The sequence below is a fragment of the Bos indicus x Bos taurus genome, chromosome 1, assembly GCF_003369695.1.
Source record: "Bos indicus x Bos taurus breed Angus x Brahman F1 hybrid chromosome 1, Bos_hybrid_MaternalHap_v2.0, whole genome shotgun sequence".
NCBI classification, from domain to species: domain Eukaryota; kingdom Metazoa; phylum Chordata; class Mammalia; order Artiodactyla; family Bovidae; genus Bos; species Bos indicus x Bos taurus.
In genome coordinates, this window is record NC_040076.1 from 151,450,809 (window position 1) to 151,469,334 (window position 18,526).

The window sequence follows — 18,526 nt, forward strand, 5'->3', positions numbered from 1 at the left end:
AAGTCTGTCACTGTTTCCATTGTTTCCCCATCTATTTGCCACGAAGTGATGGGACCAGATGCCATGATCTTAGTTTTCTGAATGTTGAGCGTTAAGCCAGCTTTTTCACTCTCCTCTTTCACTTTCATCAAGAGGCTTTTGAGTTCCTCTTCACTTTCTGCCATAAGGGTGGTGTCATCTGCATATCTGAGGTTATTGATATTTCTCCCGGCAATCTTGATTCCAGCTTGTTCTTCCTCCAGCCTGGCATTCGCATGATGTGCTCTGCATAGAAGTTAAATAAGCAGGGTGACAATATACAGCCTTTACACACTCCTTTCCCAATTTGGAACCAGTCTGTTGTTTCATGTCTGGTTCTAACTGTTGCTTCTTGACCTGCTTACAGATTTCTCAGGAGGCAGGTCAGACGGTCTGGTATTCCCATCACCTGAAGAATTTTCCACAGTTTGTTGTGATCCATGCTGTCAGAGGCTTTAGCATAGTCAATGAAGCAGAAGTAGATATTTTTCTGGAATTCTCTTGCTTTTTCGATGTCCAGCGTATGTTGGCAATTTGATCTCTGGTTCCTCTGACTTTTCTAAATCCAGCTTGAACATCTGGAAGTTCGTGGTTCACATACTGTTGAAGCCTGGCTTGGAGAATTTTGAGCCACCAGCTAGCTGCCTGCTTACCTAGCTCTAGGAGTGACTTCTATTATCTGAATCTATTCAAAGAATACGTAGTTAAGATCCTTCTTTGAGCTCTGCATAGTAAAAAGCATAGGGAACCTAGATGCAGCACGTTAGAGCACTGCATCGGTTGCAGCTCTTGTTTGCACACACAGTTTGGGGATCTGGTGTTCAAGGTTAATAACCCTCAGCTAAAGTCAGCCACGGAGGCCTCTGAAAGCTGGGAGCAGGAGGCTCTCTGCCTGGCTGTGGTGCTGTGATAGACACACACTAGACGGTTTGTACAGGGGCCTGACTTCCTTCTGAGCAGTGAAACAGGAGCAAACCACAGTTTCTATGGATCAGGTCCTTTCACCCACTGACTCCTGGAAATTTGGAAATGATTTCTCTAATAGTCCAACCTTGCCCATGAGGAAACCTCACGGAAACTGGGGCCCACGCGGGTTAAGAGTTGTTTCCCTTCGCTCAACACCATAGCTGATAGAGTGGCTGGCTATTCACAGGGCTTCTGATCTCAACTCACCAAAGAAAATCCTCCCAGCTGGTCCAAAATAACTGCAATTGACAGGAGCACGAGACGTTCTTGCAGCAAGTCCTGACAGTTTTCTCACATAGCTACATAATAATGATCTTGTTACAAGCTGGATTTTCTTCAGTACCTGGATGTGTATCAAAGGGTTGTGAACCAGTCATATTCCGGGGGGAGACCCACAGTCGTAAGGTTTTGTCAACGGATGCAAACTGGAGTTCAAATAATAGTGGATCCTCTGTAGTTATACAAGCATTTGCTACGCAGACTTCATTCCTGGAAACTCGGAATGATGAATTGTGAGGATTGGGTTATTTTCATCTTTTTCCAAGTCATGCCTTTTAATGTCTGGGACATGAAAATCTAAAATTAGCTTCCAACAAATTTAGTTGCTTCTGTGATGACTCCTATCAGGATACTTCTAGTATTTAGAAGCAGACAAGGACCTTATCTTTAAAAACGACTGGTACCTGATACAAATCAATTAACACAAGCAGTAACAGAAAGCAAGCCAGCAGTGTAAAACCCTGAGCATTGTTCAAATTATAAAACTGGAGAATTTTAAAACTGGAAAGATCTTAGGCATCCTTGAGTCTAATGGTTTCATTTTGGAGATGAAGAAACCAAGGACCAGAAATGTAAATAACTTTTATTATTAATGCTGTGTTAGATAAGATTGGTTAAAAAAAAAAAAACAAAAACCTAAGAGGCAAGGATATAGGTGGGAGTTCCCGTCTCTGTGGATAATGGAGTCCTACGGGTTTGGTCTCTGGTTTTCTACGTTGATCCAGCCTGAATGCCCAAGTCTTCTGCAGCAGCTAGCATCTGTTCCCATGGGTACCAGTATCCCCAGGCAAACACGAGACTGGCTTACCTGGCGTCCACGCCTTCCTTTTTCTCCCTCAGGGCCTTGGATGGGACTATCAATTCCAGGATCCCCCTGAGAAAATGAAAGTTTCTTAGCTCAACTGGACGGGAAAGGCAGGAAAAGAAAGTACAGGAAGAAAGATTGGGGGGAAAAAAGGTACCAAAATGGTATCTTTTCATTGTCTGGATCTGCTCAATCATCCCAAATACCCAGTGCAACTAAAATTCCAAGCTCTTTAAGAACCCAGATGTTCTGTAAGATGGATTTTCTCTCAAATCTCTTATTTGTTGCAATACTTAGATAGGCTGAACAGATGCCTCATTAATGAGTAATTCATTGTTCTCTGCTGTTGTGCTCAAGAAAACAGTTCACAGTCCCTGGATGAACGCAGCAGAAATGCCTCAACCACCACTCACAGGATCTCCCCTTAGCCCAGGCTCTCCACGCTCTCCACGTTGTCCGGGTGGTCCCATCAAGCCCTTAAATCACATTAAAAGACAAGTGTCACTTTTTAAAATCACCTATTGCCTAAAGGGAGAGGAGAAGGGAGACTTAAATTAAAAGAGCAACTTAGGACTTGAACCTTAAAGCATTCGCTGGCAAAGAGGTGAGAAGGAGACACAGAAAAAAAAAATCATACTTTCATTGGAAATCTGTGACACACCTGGCCCTAATGTATATTACCTCATTCAACACTGACAACTCAAGAATTAACCCATTTGTGTATGGGGAACGTGGACCTCATCTCCCCACCTCCAAATCCCTGGATCTTTCCACAGCTTCCTGATGCTCCTTCGTACACACACATGTAAGAAAAAGAAGAAGGCTTTCTTCATCACAGATGTGCACAGCATTAGCAGAGCAAGTGATCTCATGAAAAAAAAAAAAGGAGGAAAAGAGACAAAAAATGCTTGCAGAGCTCCTCACTGCTGTCGATGGGGAACCAGAGAGGGAGACCCACTTGCTATGAGACTATGACACGATAAGCAAATGGTTACGTCTCTTAAAATCTGCCGTTAGCGGTACCATCTCTGTGTCCCAGTTCCTACAGAGCCACAGAGTTGGAGAGAGCCGCTCCACTGCAGGGACCTTCCACAGAGGGTGTTATGTACAGTGATGGACAGGGAGGCCTGGAGTGCTGCAGTCCGTGGGGTCACTAAGAGTCAGACACGACTGAGCAACTGAACTGAGCTGAACTGATGGAGGGTACACACACTCTGAGAATAGTGATGTGCGGCAACCCCTCTGAGATCTGGGTCTCAGACACACAGGAAACATATTCTCTGGGCTCTACAAGAAGCCCCCTCCTCAACTCGTCCCTGGCCTGATATAGTGATAAGAAGGAATTCATGACTTCAAATTCCCATCCTGCTGATTAATTTACTAGCAAGGCAAATTTATTTGACTTCTCTAAGACAATCTTTTCTCTTGTAAAAATGATACACCTATCTTATTAGGGCTGTTACAGGGAGTCAATAGAATAATAAATTAACATGTGAAGTATAAAATCTGGTGTATGGTTCCTATTTTGTTTTGCCCAACATCTAGCTCCTCCTTTTGCTGACCCAAATACTGGCTTCCAGAGTAATCCTCCACATCGATGGCTTTGAACATGTTCTTCTTTGCCTATAAACCTTCCTGCTGAAAGTTTCTAGGCCAGCTGAAACTTAGCCTGGAACACCCTGTATGTGCCTCTCATAGAGGTCAGAGTGCAGACTGTCTTGACTTCCTGCTTTCCCTGGAATGCCTGAGTTCTGCCTGCCCTCGGCACATTCTCAAAGGCCCACAGACATCAGTAGGGAGGTCTGGTCTTTTCCCCTTCCTCCTTCCTCACCATCGGGTTTTACTAATCCTTTAAATTGTCTCCCATCTTTACTTCCTCAGTGAAGGCTTCCTGACTGCACAGGTTGGATCAGATGCCCCTGAAATTTACCTCCTCTTCATACACTTATCTCCGCAGTAATCTTACATCTATTTCCATGATTGTTTCATTCATGTCTGTCTTTCCACATAAAGGCCAGTTCTGAGACACAGAACTCACACCTGAATTACAACAGATGCTCAGGTAATATTTATGATTGATTGGATGAAGAAGGCCACTCTCTTTTAGACTCCTCTCCAAGTCAGTGTGTGCTCCCATTCTTCTTCATCTGCACCTTTCTTACAGATTTTATTTTATCCTATCTTGTGTTAGAGTTCTTCCTCTACAAATCCAATCTCCTGCACCAGTTACCCAGCTCTTTGTTGGTCATAACCATGACTTGTTTACCTTTGAACCGTCTCTGTATCTACCAAAATGCCCTGCAGATAGGAAGCACTTGAAGGGCATTTACTGAGTTGAACAAGATTTGGTAGAAACTGAAGGCTCTCCAGTCTTGGAAGAAGTGTGGTATGCCCCACCTTCTCTGCAATTTTGGTCTACAAACTACAGGTTGGAAATTGAACCTCAGTAAAAAGCCATGCCTTGTAACTCCCCTTTTTACTTATCAGGAAATCAATTCATTATTCTAATTCTATGAGGGGTACAAAGAAATAAATAAATTTCACCCCCTTTATCCAATCAGCAGAAGCTGATTCTGGTGCTGTGCCCTTCAGGCTGGATTCCATAACTGACTAGTGATGTCTGCCAAAGGCACAGGAAGGGAGAGTGGCGATACTTACATCGGGTATCTGCCTTCCCTTACACAGAGAGGTAACTTCAAGCAGATCGTGCAAACAGTGCTCACGGGAAGGACGAAGAGAAGGGGGAGGCCACCAGACTGACAGGGCCAAGGAGGGCATCACAGGGAGAAAGAAAGAAGATGGAGACTGAAGAAAAGTGATGTTCAAATAAGCACTGAAGATGGAAGCAGGGAGGACACGGCGGAGGAAGAGAGTGGGAGCTTGGGGTTAGCACAATGCAAACTGGTATACGCAGGATAAACAACAAAGTTCTGCAGGATCGTGCAGAGAACACTATGTGTGATAAACCAGAATGGAAAAAATATGAAAAGGAATAAATACATGTGTATAACTGAAGCACTCTGCCGTACAGCAGAAATTATTACAACTTTGCAAACCAATTATACTTCAATAAAGCTTGTAAAAATCTTTTTAAAAGATGGAGGCAGGGAAAGGGCATTCAAGGAGGGGTGCTTGGCGCAGGCTGAGACACAGAGGCAGGGACACAGAAGGAACCTTCAAGACAGAGTAGGAAGTACAATCCGTCTGGGAAAGACAGGTTCTTGGCCGAGATTAGAGAAGGGTGTGGTTGAAAGGCCTTGGATGAGAGATGAAATCCTGGTGACAGGGAGCTACAGCAAGCTGGTGAGACAGGGAATGTCGCATGTGATAAACCACAAAAGACAGGCAACTTGGATTACCTATTCCTCACCATCAGCGGAGCCAGGCCTTCAGTAAAGATTCCAAACACTCATCTAATGTCTGTTGCCCTTAACTCCCAGTCTAGTATAAAGTCACTAGATGATTCTTTCCCAGAGCTTAAAAATGAGCTGTCAAGGTGAGTTTACGCAGCAGGAATATGAAAAAGAGGAGAGAAGGGTATCCTCACACTTTACCCTATTTCCTCGATTCCCTTTTTCTCCTGGTGACCCTGGGACTCCACGATCACCCTAGGAAAAGAAAAAGAAACATACGAAGAATCCTCATTACATTAGTCACACCGGAAACTTTTTCACATGCTTTGACATTCTAGCCAAGAGCAGGAAGTTCTAAATCTGACTCTACGCAGACGAGATATCCTGAAAAATTATACCTTAACTACGTCTACGAGCTGATAAAGGAAAAGAGAAATCCTTGGAGTTCCTAATAAAGAGAAAGCAGGAATCTAGGGGAGCAATAGCCACTGGCTTCCCTAAGGACTTCTGATCATTCTGCAAGTATGTGGTGTGAAAACTACATTTATTTTAACGCGCTTCCAGGAGGTAGAGCCACAAGTGCATGGCAGAAGCACTCCACTCAGGCTTCAGCGACTTCTTGCAGACAAAGTTCCATCAAAAATGAGTTTCAATCAAAAGTCACAACACACGTGAGGAAGAAACCAGCAGAACCAACAGACAACAAATCAGGCTTCGAATGACTATAGATAATCAGAATTACCGTAAGTATCTTTAATACATTTAACTAACCAAAAAGAAAGAGTAAAACAGCCACTATATTTTTTTTATTTTTAAAAATGATCCAGCAGATTTGAGAGAAAAATCAAACAGAACTTCTTGAAGTGGAAATCAGAATAACCAAAATTAAAAATCCAATTGGCAGGTTAAACTGTATGCTAAACACAAATTACCAAAGGATTGGTGAGCTAGGAACTGAAGAAATTATTCAGATTCCGGCAGAGAAAGACAACGAAATAGAAAATATAAAAGATAGACCAAGCTATTGAAGATAAAATGGGAAGGTCCACAAGTTTTCAATTAGACTTCCAGAAGGAGATCACAGAGAAAATGGGAAAAATAACAACTTCAAAATGATAATCTGCTAAGGCTTTTCCAAAACTTAAAGTGAAAGTGAAGTCACTCAGTCGTGTCTGACTCTTTGCGACCCCGTGGACTGTAGCCCACCAGGCTCCTCCATCCATGGGATTCTCCAGGCAAGAGTACTGGAGTGGGGTGCCACTGCCTTCTCCAGGGGATCTTGGAGATTGAACCCAGGTCTCCCGCATTGCGGGCAGACGCTTTACCCTCTAAGCCACCAGAGAGGTCTCCAAAACTTAAGAGAAGGTACAAATGCTCAGATTCAGAAGCCTAATAAGTCCCAAACAGGATAAGGGAAAAGTAACCCACACCTGGACTGGTCACACGAAATTGCAGAAACTGGAAACAAACGGAAATCTGGGAAGCAGCCGATATTTTTTAAAGGTTGCTGACAAAGGAACAACCATTATTTGATGGTTAACTTTTTTTCCCCCACAAGGACCCTTTTAATAAAAGGTACCAATACTCAAATGATTTAATAAATACATATAAGACAAAAGTGAAAAAGGTAAAATAACTATGGTGAGATAAGGTTCATCCAAAAAAACACTCCGTCTTGTCAAGCACCTTGGGAATCTGAGCCAAGGAAACACTGCCATTTTGGTCACCTTTCCATCCACCCATGGACACTCCCTTTGACCCACCTGTATCCTGAGCTAACTCCACTATCTCCTCTAGGGAAGGTTCCATGTTAGTCCTGGGCCTTGCTGGGGCCTCGCACACGACCGAAATGCTAACAGGCGAACAGGTGTGCAATGCACCTCCTGCGAGGAAAGGTATCGCCTGGCTAAGGAGAACTGGGCTGGAGGCAGTCTCCATGGGGTCTGTGCCCTGCCACCACTGACTGTGAAACACCAGCAGGATTGGAAAGATCCCTTGGAGAGCTTAGCGGCATCAGATAAAGGAGAGATACAACTCACGGACAGAAGACAAGCAGCACTGAAAACAGAGCACAGAGCCCTTTCCCTGAAACTAGGTTTTGATAGCAAGACAAGAAAAGCCACTTTCCACTGTACATAAAAGCTTCCCCCACTCAGCTTTGCCTGCCCTGAGCTCCACATCTCCTCAGTCCCTGGGATTCTAACAGCCGGTAGGCACAGCCCAGGGCAGCCACTAGACACCCTCAACAGCTTCTCTTCTCCAAGTTCCACCTGGAGGATGAATTCAGTTTCGAGGTTCCTTTTAAACCTTTTCACTCACGCAAACTTAAAGCTATAGTTTCAGCTCTTAAAAGGTGGGCATCCACCCCATTCTTCTGTCCTTCTGTTGGAAAAGAGGCAGAGAAGCTAAAAATGGGGAGCAGTCTTTCCAAAGATGAGTTAAAGGAATGCATTGAAATGAGAAGTCATTTAGGAAGTCATTTAGGAAGATTACTTCCCTGGTGTCTCAGACGGTAAAGCCTCTGTCTACAATGAGGGAGACCTGGGTTCGATCCCTGGGTTGGGAAGATCCCCTGGAGAAGGAAATGACAACTCCCTCCAGTATTTTGGCCTGGAAAATCCCATGGACAGAGGAGCCTGTGACTACAGTCCATGGGGTCGTAAAGAGTCAGACACGACTAAGTGACTTCACTTTCTTTCACTTTCTTTAGGAAGATTAGTAAAGACCCCAAATAGACTGTCCATGTTTATAATAAATGTCATTCTAATTCAGCCAGACAGAGCCATAACATGTTGTTGTTCAGTGGTTCAGTTGTGTCCAGCTTTTTGCGATTTCAAGGACTGTAGCATGCCAGGCTTCCCTGTCCTTCACCAACTCCCAGAGTTGGCTCAAACTCATGTCCACTGAGTTGGTGATGCTATCCAACCATCTCATCCTGTCACCCCCTTCTCCTCCTGCCCTCAGTCTTTCCCAGCATCAGGGTCTTTTCCAGTGAGTCAGCTCTTCATATCAGGTAGCCAAAGCATTCAGCTTCAGCTTAAGCATCAGTCCTTACAATGAATGTGTGCTCAGTCACTCGGTCCTTTGTCTGAGTCTTTGCAACCCCATGAACTGTAGCCCACTAGGTTCCTCTGTCCATGAGATTTTTCAGGCAAGAATATTCCAATGAATATTCAGGGTTGATTTCCTTTAGGATTTGGAAAGGAGATCTGGTTAGATCTCCTCGTAGTCCAAGGGACTGTCAAGAGTCTTCTCTAACACCACAGTTCAAAAGTATCAATTCTTTGGTGCTCAGCTTTCTTTAGAGTCCAACTCTCACATCCATACATGACCACTGGAAAAACCATAGCTTTGACTAGATTAGAGCAGTATCATCTGCATATCTGAGGTTGTTAATATTTCTCCCAGCAATCGTGATTTCAATCCTGAAATTAGCAAATGTCATTCATCTAAACCTTACTACAATCTGACTGCAGTTGACGTTACCTCAGACTAACTTAAACCCACGAGTAGGGCTGCATGTAGGAAAATGAAGGGGAGCTGGGGGAAGGGGGAGGAGTCACACAGCCAGACCCCTGAGACATGGAGTACACTGCTGGTGGGTCTCTGGCGGGGATGGGTGTCTGCAGAGAAACGTCTGCAGCTCAGAGTGCTTTGAACAGTTCCCCCCATTCAAATGAGTCCCACAGTCCTTTAAGTTATTATCTTGATGGACAGAATAAAATATATCCAGATTCTGAATTTTTTTTTATATCTGAAGTCAGGCCATAGAATTCTTCAGTAGCTTGGGCATCCATTTTCTCTACCACGTCATCAGCAAACAAAAGCCAGAAGCCATGACTTTTCACCACAGTAAAATGGACATAAAGCCATGATTAGGAGCACTGCCCCAGTGGACCGCCACCACAGCCAGAAGGTACATGCAGTCCAGATGCACCACATCACTGCAGGCGTTGGAGAGCTGCAGTTCCAGCAGGAAGACCACCTGGTAAGATCATCTGGTGTACGTGGAGCTGCTCCCTGTACTTGTACCACTCGACACGCAAGGCCAAAATCATGGGGGGCTTTCTGACGCTCATCCTTTGCTGGGCCTCTGCTGCCACCTGTTTCACGACAATATTCTTGTCCTCTCCACAATGTTTCTGTGTTGCTGAAGTCTCTTAGACAGGGAGCAATAGATATATTCTGCTCCACATTGACACAAAGGTCAAGAAAATCTTCATCTTTTGCTACAGACAGTTTCACAGCTCAAGCATCAAGTTTCATGGGTGAGTGTTCCCTGAGAAATCTCTTGGACACAAGTGATCCTGGTTTATCATAGCTCAAGCATCAAGTTTCATGGGTGAGTGTTCCCTGAGAAATCTCATGGACACAAGTGATCCTGGTTTATCACTCTCTGCAGTTCCTTCACACTGCCATTTTTTAATCTCCCATTTAGTTTCTTCTCTTCCTGCGGGATGTCCGCGTTCAGCAAATAATTTAAACGTTCATGAGCATCCTGCTGCATGTACTTGTCTAAGAGATCGCTTTCGTGTCTCAACCTCGAAACGCACTTCTCTGGTGGGGTCACACTAACCTTCTTCGGGGTGGCAATGCTGTGGAAACAGTCTCCCAGACAGGTCAACAAGTTTTCCTCCTTTCTGGGTTAGGCCTTGTGTGCCAGGACATTCTCCCTGAACCTCTGGCAGGAGTTCAAGGCCGCAGCATGGAACCACAGCAGCATGTGTTTCCGAAGTTGACCAGTTCAAAGCATTGTTCATTGATTGGAAACTGCACTGAATCAATGTCTTTTTCCAGAGTAGAGGCATTGGGTGCCCTTTGAGGCACCACTCAAAATATTTGAGAGTGAGGAACACAGGTGTCCTTCTCTGTCAAATCATCACAGAATACTGCACCCATATAATAGGTGGAGGCAATGTTTCAAACAGCCATTAGTCTAAAGGTTGCATTGATCTCACACTACCATCTTTATAAGGTGAAAACAGGACTGGCCATGGTGGGGTGTTCAAGGGGAGGCCAGGCGTGGTGGTCCTGGCGGTGGGGAGGTGAGCTGGGGTTAAGCTTTCAGCTTGATGGATAACTTCTAAACAGCAAAAGCGAAGGAGAGAAGACAATAGAAGCCCAGGAGAATACAAAATCACATTTCCAAAGTCCGAGAGAAAATAGTTTACCGAAGAACAATCTTTCAAGTAAAAGTGTGAAATCATGAGATTTTTTTTTTCCAGATAAAAAACAACCAAGGGAGTTTACAACCGTTGTTAAAGAAAAACTCTAAAAGTTGTGCCTTAGGCAAAAGAAGCACCATCTTTCCATGTTCTTTTGAAGGTATCAGTGATAGCAACAGAAATGAGGGTAAAGCCAGATAAGGATCAACCAGATAAAACCATAATTGTGACAAAGTCTCATTTAGCAGAAATTAACAAAATAAAAAGACAGAAATAAAATACTGGACATTAATACGTGAAATGGGAGTTAAGTCTCCAAGACCCTTGTGTTTTGAAGATAATAGCAAATATATAAGCTAACTTTCGACATTGTTAACCATGCGTCTTTACTTGCATTTCCAGACCAATCGTGGCAACCGTAGAGACTATTAATGCCACACTAGTGGGGGCAGAGAGGGGCTGGGGACACAGAATGAGAGACTTTGTGTACCTGGTCTCCGTGCAAGCCATCAACACCCTCCTCACCAGGGTTGCCCTGCGGTGCAAAGGAAGATGAGAACGTTAGGCAAAGAGGACCAGGGTACATGTTCTTGTTCTGATGCTAATTTCTTTGCTAATATTGTTCTCAGTTGGTACAAGAATCTAGACCTCCAAAAAAAAAAACATTTATATACTGCATTCACGTATTGCTATTGCTAAGTCACTTCAGTCATGTCCGACTCTGTGTGACCTCATAGACAGCAGCCCACCAGGCTTCCCCATCCCTGGGATTCTCCAGGCAAGAACATTGGAGTGGGTTGCCATTTCCTTCTCCAATGCATGGCAGCATTAAAAGCAGTAATTATTTTCTTCCTGAGGTGGATAGTAGCTCTATATACTGTTTTTCTTGACAGCTCAGCTGTTAAAGAAAAGGAACTCAGATTTTGAATGGACAGAAAGACTTCCTTTTAAGTTTTTACACTGAAACAAGTACTGTAACTCCTTCACAAGACTGAATGAAACATTCCTCACAGGTTGTCTACATGCTAACATTGGTCCTTTTGCCGTTGGGTTTCTTTTTTTTTTTTTCATAGTTTTACATTCTTTTATTCTGAAGCTAAGGCACACAAAGAGTCCCTTGGACTGCAAGGAGATCCAACCAGTCCATTCTGAAGGAGATCAGCCCTGGGATTTCTTTGGAAGGAATGATGCTAAAGCTGAGACTCCAGTACTTTGGCCACCTCATGTGGAGAGCTGACTCATTGGAAAAGACTCTGATGCTGGGAGGGATTGGGGGCAGGAGGAGAAGGGGACGACAGAGGATGAGATGGCTGGGTGGCATCACTGACTCAATGGACGTGAGTCTGAGTAAACTCCGGGAGTTGGTGATGGACAGGGAGGCCTGGCGTGCTTCGATTCATGGGGTCGCAAAGAGTTGGACACGACTGAGCGACTGAACTGAACTGAAGGCACACAAAAGCATCCTGAGAATATGCCACTGACTATTTTTTTAGTTTAAAAAGACTGGCAAATATCCCTGAATTAATCTGCATAATGGAAACTTGGATGATTCCAGAAGAAGTAGGAATTAAATGAGTGTGTATGCATATGTATGCATTTTGAAAGACTTAAAAAAAAAAAAAAAAAAAAAAACTTCTTTAGAAAAGAACTGAAACACTGGGGCTAACTCGTGATGAAAGTAAAAACTGGCAGCTGTATTGTGATGGTTCATCAAGCATTCCATCACTTTCAAATTATGGATCCTTCATTTTCCCAAGTATCTCAGTGAATGAAGTTGCTCAGTCGTGTCCGACTCTCTGCAACTCCATGGACTGTAGCCTACCAGGCTCCTCCATCCTTGGGGTTTTCCAGGCAAGAGTACTGGGGTGGGTTGCCATTTCCTTCTCCAGAGGATCTTCCCAATCCAGGGATTGAACCTGGGTCTCCTACATTGTAGGCAGACGCTTTACCATCTGAGCCACCAGGGAAACTCTTTTGAAGAAAATAGTTTACAAAGTATCTTTTGAAGAAAAATATTTGAAGTTCTGCAAGCAGAATAATGGAGAAGGCAATAGCACCCCACTCTAGTACTCTTGCCTGGAAAATCCCATGGATGGAGGAGCCTGGTAGGCTGCAGTCCATGGGGTCGCTAAGAGTCGGACAAGACTCAGCGACTTCACTTTCACTTTTCACTTTCCTGCATTGGAGAAGGAAATGGCAACCCACTCCAGTGTTCTTGCCTGGAGAATCCCAGGGACGGGGGAGCCTGGTGGGCTGCCGTCTATGGGGTTGCACAGAGTCGGACATGACTGAAGCGACTTAGCAGCAGCAGCAGCAGCAGCAAGCAGAATAAGATGTATGTCACATATGTGGGATGGTTGGTTGATTTACTCCTACTGGCCACACAAGGAAATCAAGTTTCAGGCATTTTTTTTAGCAAACATACGGCTGAGTTAGAGAATGAATATGAGCACACGAAACTGCTGGGCTAAAATTACATGCTGTGTTGGGCACAGGCTATAGGGATGGGTCAGTGGTACCAGGAGACCTGATACCTATCAGCCATTGTTTGACTTTTCACCACTTTGTAACCATTCCCAAGGGTAATGTGGGGAACAGAGAAGGAACCTAATAAATTTTTCTGAATGAATGGACAAGCAAATGGATACTTTGCTTCTGAATACACAGCCATTCCCTACTATGCCAGCTCCTTTGCAGCTGTGTGCTAGCATCTCTCTCCTACTTGACACCAAGCTTGACCATGCCTTGAATTCAGGACCAACTCTTCCAAATAAACATGACAAACAGATGGCTCAATTTTTACAGAATTAGCAAGGCTTAAAAGTTATCATATAGATCCAGGCCGTGAGCCTGAAATACATGACTTACAATTAGCCATTCATTAGCGTGGCAGTTTGGCCATTAATGACATCTGACATATTCCCCCCTTTTTTTTTTTTTGACATATTCCCTTTTCTGAAAGTTTTAAGTCCCACCTCACTCAAGGAAGGAAAAACAAGTGAATTCATTATCATGTTTCCCAAAGAGTCAGTTCTCCAGTTTTAAAAGAGTAAGGAAGGTCACTCACTTTTTCTCCTGAAAATCCTCTTGCTCCCTAAAGTTAAGAAGAAATAAAAATGACTGAGATTGAATGAGGCTTTTAAACTATTGTTTCACTTAGAGAACCATATGTCCCTAATTTCAAGAAAATGTAATTTTTTAGATCAATATGAAGGTTCCTCCTCCAGTAACCATAATGGACATCGCAGCCTTCTGATCACTACCACTTCCCTGCACCTGTGATGTGAAGAAAATTGCATCTTGCCACTCCTCACACAGTAAGGGCTGAGCTGGAAACAGTAGTGATCTTCCACTTATAACAGTCACACTTTGTTGCACAAAATTGAGAATACACTGAATAACAAGCATGAGAAGGCTTCCAGGAACAACAGCATAAATTCATTGAAAGAGAAACATTAGAATATGCAGAATATGGTCATTGTGATCAGAAAAACTCTATAGGACCCTGAAGTTGCAGACAAGACTTTCTAGCCTTACTGAAGAAGACTGTCTAATCCTGGAAAGTTAGGAAACATTTAAGGCAATGATGCCCCACCCATCAGCCTTTAATGTTTTAAGGGTCTCAAGCCCCGCCTCCAGCTGCCAGTTCTGTGACTCATCTCCTGAGGGTTCTTTCCTGGAGCCAGAGCCTGTCCACACACAAGGCGGTCCAGAAGTACTGGGGAATTAATGCCCCTTGAGAGCAACCCTCAGCTAATGCCTGATAGCATTTGGGTACATGAATACCCCACCCCCTCACCCTGGAGTGGGATAACACTGAAGTGCACATTTGCTCCACGCCGGCTCCCACGGTTCCCCAGCAGAATTAAGCTCTGTCCACCCACAGTGGTTACTGAACAAGGCAGCCTTTTGAGGCCACCTTCCCTTCCATCTCACTTCTCCACATCTCATACTCCACTACCAGTGTTTACTTTGGTCCCCTCCCAAGAAACTATTTACACTGGATTCCTTTTCTCAGGCTCTACTTCTACTTCTAGGAAACCCTCCCTGTGAGAAGAGTGAAAACATCACAGCTATGTTGAAGAATTAAGATTTTCCTTAAACTCAAGGGATAAAACAGAGACAAGGAAAGAATGCCGCAGCTCAAGGTCACACTCACCTTGGCACCTCGTGTACCCCAGCAACCTTCCTCACCTCGGGGTCCAGAAAGGCCTCGGGGGCCTCTTTCTCCCTGTGGAATAATGACACACATAGAGACAATCCAGCAGCTATCTCAACCACCACCCAATCGGCTCCAGCTAGCGGTAACGGCCATCCGAGTGACTAAAATACAACACGATCCTTACAAGTCCTTTCACATCCTCAAAGACCCGATTGGATCACCTGCAAGGCAATCAGAATGTTCATCCAGCAACTGCCCACACTGATGACTCCAAATTATCTAGATTTTTAATCCGTTCAGTCAAGCCACTTTGGGAAAACTTAAGCACTCAAACAAAACAGAAGGTGTGTTTGAACATTTCCTCCAGGCAGCCAAAACTGGATGAACGTTTTCTTGTGCTCCACAGAGAATAAACCACACTGTTTAACTCTCTCGTCCTGGTGAAATCCCGCTCACCCCTAAGGTGTAGACCATATATCACCTCTCCTCCTGAGAAGCTGTTTCTGCTATACTGTGTCACTATCTGTTTTCCGTGTTATATTCCTGCTGTAGTATGAGTTCTTAGAGACAAGGACAACGTCTCATTTCTTTGTCTCTGGGTTTCCAGCCATAAGCATACTGCCTGGCATACAGTATCGTCCAATCAAGACTTGAAGAATGACTTTCTGAATCCTACCAACTAATATGACCTCTTGATCTAATACTGGAGGCAAAGGGGGACGGTAAATATCATGCCTTTTGCCGAACTGATTCAAGGTAAATTAAAAAGTAGTGTATATCCCATGAGACTTTCATCAAAAGAAGGTCTGCAAATATGAACAGCTGCTGCTGCTGCTGCTAAGTCGATTCAGTCGTGTCCGACTCTGTGCGACCCCGTAGAAAGCAGCCTACCATGCTCCTCCGTCCTTGGGATTCTCCAGGCAAGAATGCTGGGAGTGGGTTGCCATTTCCTTTTCCAATGCATGAAAGTGAAAAGTGAAAGAGAAGTCGCTCAGTCATGTCTGACTCTTCGTGACCCCATGGACTGCAGCCCACGAGGCTCCTCCATCCGTGGGATTTTCCAGGCAAGAGTACTGGAGTGGGTTGCCATTGCCTTCTCCGTATGAACAGCTAACTTTGACTTAATGAGGCCAGATAACTTCCCTACAAACACTGCCCAGACAGTTGAAGGGAACATGGGAACATGAGAGGTACTCTGAGTCTGGAATGAAAGGACCTGGGTTTGGGCCCTAGTGTAATAGGGAAGGAACTTGGTATTCTGTTACCAGTACAGGGCTTTCCAGGTGGCACTAGTGGTAAAGAGCCTGCCTGCAAATTCAGGAGGCAGGAGAGATGCAGGTTCTTCCCCGGGTCTGCAAGATCCCCTGGAGGAGGGAGAGGCAGCCCACTTAGCATTCTTGCCTGGAGACTCCCATGGGCAGAGGAGCCCAGCGGGTGGGCTACAGTCCATAAGGCTGCAAAGAGTCAGGCCTGAATGAAGTGGCTTAACACACACCCCCGTACACACAAGTAAATCACTAAAGGATGTCGCCTATAAATTGGGCATAGCGGCCTCTCTCAGGGAACACTACCTTCCCATGCCTGTGTGTGCATGCTCAGTCGCGTCTGACTCTGCAATCCCATGGACTGTACCCCGCCAGGTTCCTCTGTCCATGGGATTTCCCAGGCAAGAATACTGGAGTGGGCTTGCCATTTCCTCCTCCAGGGGTCTTCCCAACCCAGGGATCTAACCCAGGTCTCCTGTGTCTCCTGCATAAACCACAAGTGTCAGATTTTTTTCCCCTTCTCTCTACAAAACTAAAAGGAGGTTTCTTTTAAATCCTGTGCTGTCATGATGATACCTGGTTCCGCCTAAACTTTTCTCAAACCTTTAGCTAACGAATGCATTTTTCTTATGGAAATGTTCTTCTTAAGCTATGTGAATGAACTATGTATTTGCCTTGGAATCTGCCTTTCTTCAAGTAGGCTCTGCCTAAGACCCAAAGCTTGAACGGATAATGTCTCAACAAACCAGTACATCTTACTCATGGAAACGTTCTCTTCAGTTCAGTTCAGTTCAGTCACTCAGTCGTGTCCAACCCTTTGCGACCCCATGAATCGCAGCACTCCAGGCCTCCCTGTCCATCACCAACTCCCAGAGTTCACTCAGACTCATGTCCATCGAGTCAGTGATGCCATCCAGCCATCTCATCCTCTGTCGTCCCCTTCTCCTCCTGCCCCCAACCCCTCCCAGCATCAGAGTCTTTTCCAATGAGTCAACTCTTCACATGAGGTGGCCAAAGTACTGGACTTTCAGCTTTAGCATCATTCCCTCCAAAGAAATCCCAGGACTGATCTCCTTCAGAATGGACTGGTTGGATCTCCTTGCAGTCCAAGGGACTCTCAAGAGTCTTCTCCAACACCACACTTCAAAAGCATCAATTCTTCAGCGCTCAGCTTTCTTCACAGTCCAACTCTCACACCCATACATGACCACAGGAAAAACCATAGCCTTGACTAGACAAACCTTTGTTGGCAAAGTAATGTCTCTGCTTTTGAGTATGCTATCTAGGTTGGTCATAACTCTCCTTCCAAGGAGTAAGTGTCTTTTAATTTCATGGCTGCAGTCACCATCTGCAGTGATTTTGGAGCCCAGAAAAATAAAGTCTGACACTGTTTCCACTGTTTCCCCATCTATTTCCCATGAAGTGATGGGACCAGATGCCATGATCTTCATTTTCTGAATGTTGAGCTTTAAGCCAACTTTTTCACTCTCCACTTTCACTTTCATCAAGAGGCTTTGTAGTTCCTCTTCACTTTCTGCCATAAGGGTGGTGTCATCTGCATATCTGAGGTTATTGATATTTCTCCCGGAAATCTTGATTCCAGCTTGTGTTTATTCTAGTCCAGCGTTTCTCATGATGTACTCTGCATATAAGTTAAATAAAGCAGGGTGACAATATACAACCTTGACGTACTCCTTTTCCTATTTGGAACCAGTCTGTTGTTCCATGTCCAGTTCTAACTGTTGCTTCCTGACCTGCATACACATTTCTCAAGAGGCAGGTCAGGTGGTCTGGTATTCCCATCTCTTTCAGAATTTTCCACAGTTTATTGTGATCCATACGGTCAAAGGCTTTGGCATAGTCAATAAAGCAGAAATAAATGTTTTTCTGGAACTCTCTTGCTTTTCCGATGATCCAGCAGATGTTGGCAATTTGATTTCTGGTTCCTCTGCCTTTTCTAAAACCAGCTTGAACATCAGGAAGTTCACGGTTCACGTATTGCTGAAGCCTGGCTTGGAGAATTTTGAGCATTACTTTACTAGCATGTGAGATGAGTGCAATTGTGCGGTAGTTTGAGCATTCTTTGGCATTGCCTTTATTTAGGATTGGAATAAAAACTGACCTTTTCCAGTCCTGTGGCCACTGCTGAGTTTTCCAAATTTGCTGGCATATTGAGTGCAGCACTTTCACAGCATCATCTTTCAGGATTTGGAATAGCTCAACTGGAATTCCATCACCTCCACTAGCTTTGTTTGTAGTGATGCTTTCTAAGGCCCACTTGACTTCACATTCCAGGATGTCTGGCTCTAGGTTAGTGATCACACCATCGTGATTATCTGGGTCGTGAAGATCTTTTTTGTACAGTTCTTCTGTGTATTCTTGCCACCTCTTCTTAATATCTTCTGCTTCTGTTAGGTCCATACCATTTTTGTCCTTTATCGATCCCATCTTTGCATGAAATATTCCCTTGGTATCTCTAATTTTCTTGAAGACATCTCTAGTCTTTCCCATTC

General features: G+C 44.4%; 1 protein-coding gene and 1 pseudogene across 2 annotated transcripts in view; both read right to left on the reverse strand.

Annotated features, from left to right (window-relative positions):
* The window catches only part of LOC113896956 (collagen alpha-4(VI) chain-like), a 140,225-nt gene that overhangs the window by 65,420 nt on the left and 56,279 nt on the right, over window positions 1–18,526 (reverse strand). For both annotated transcript variants that reach the window (XM_027549124.1, XM_027549118.1), the window contains exons 10-15: window positions 14,746–14,817; window positions 13,654–13,680; window positions 11,077–11,121; window positions 5,623–5,676; window positions 2,482–2,544; window positions 2,072–2,137 (exon numbers count right to left, since the gene is read on the reverse strand). In XM_027549124.1, the coding sequence (XP_027404925.1) occupies window positions 2,072–2,137; window positions 2,482–2,544; window positions 5,623–5,676; window positions 11,077–11,121; window positions 13,654–13,680; window positions 14,746–14,817 (327 nt within the window). The remainder of the gene's footprint in view (window positions 1–2,071; window positions 2,138–2,481; window positions 2,545–5,622; window positions 5,677–11,076; window positions 11,122–13,653; window positions 13,681–14,745; window positions 14,818–18,526) is intronic.
* On the reverse strand, window positions 7,232–9,928 carry LOC113897388 (annotated as a pseudogene).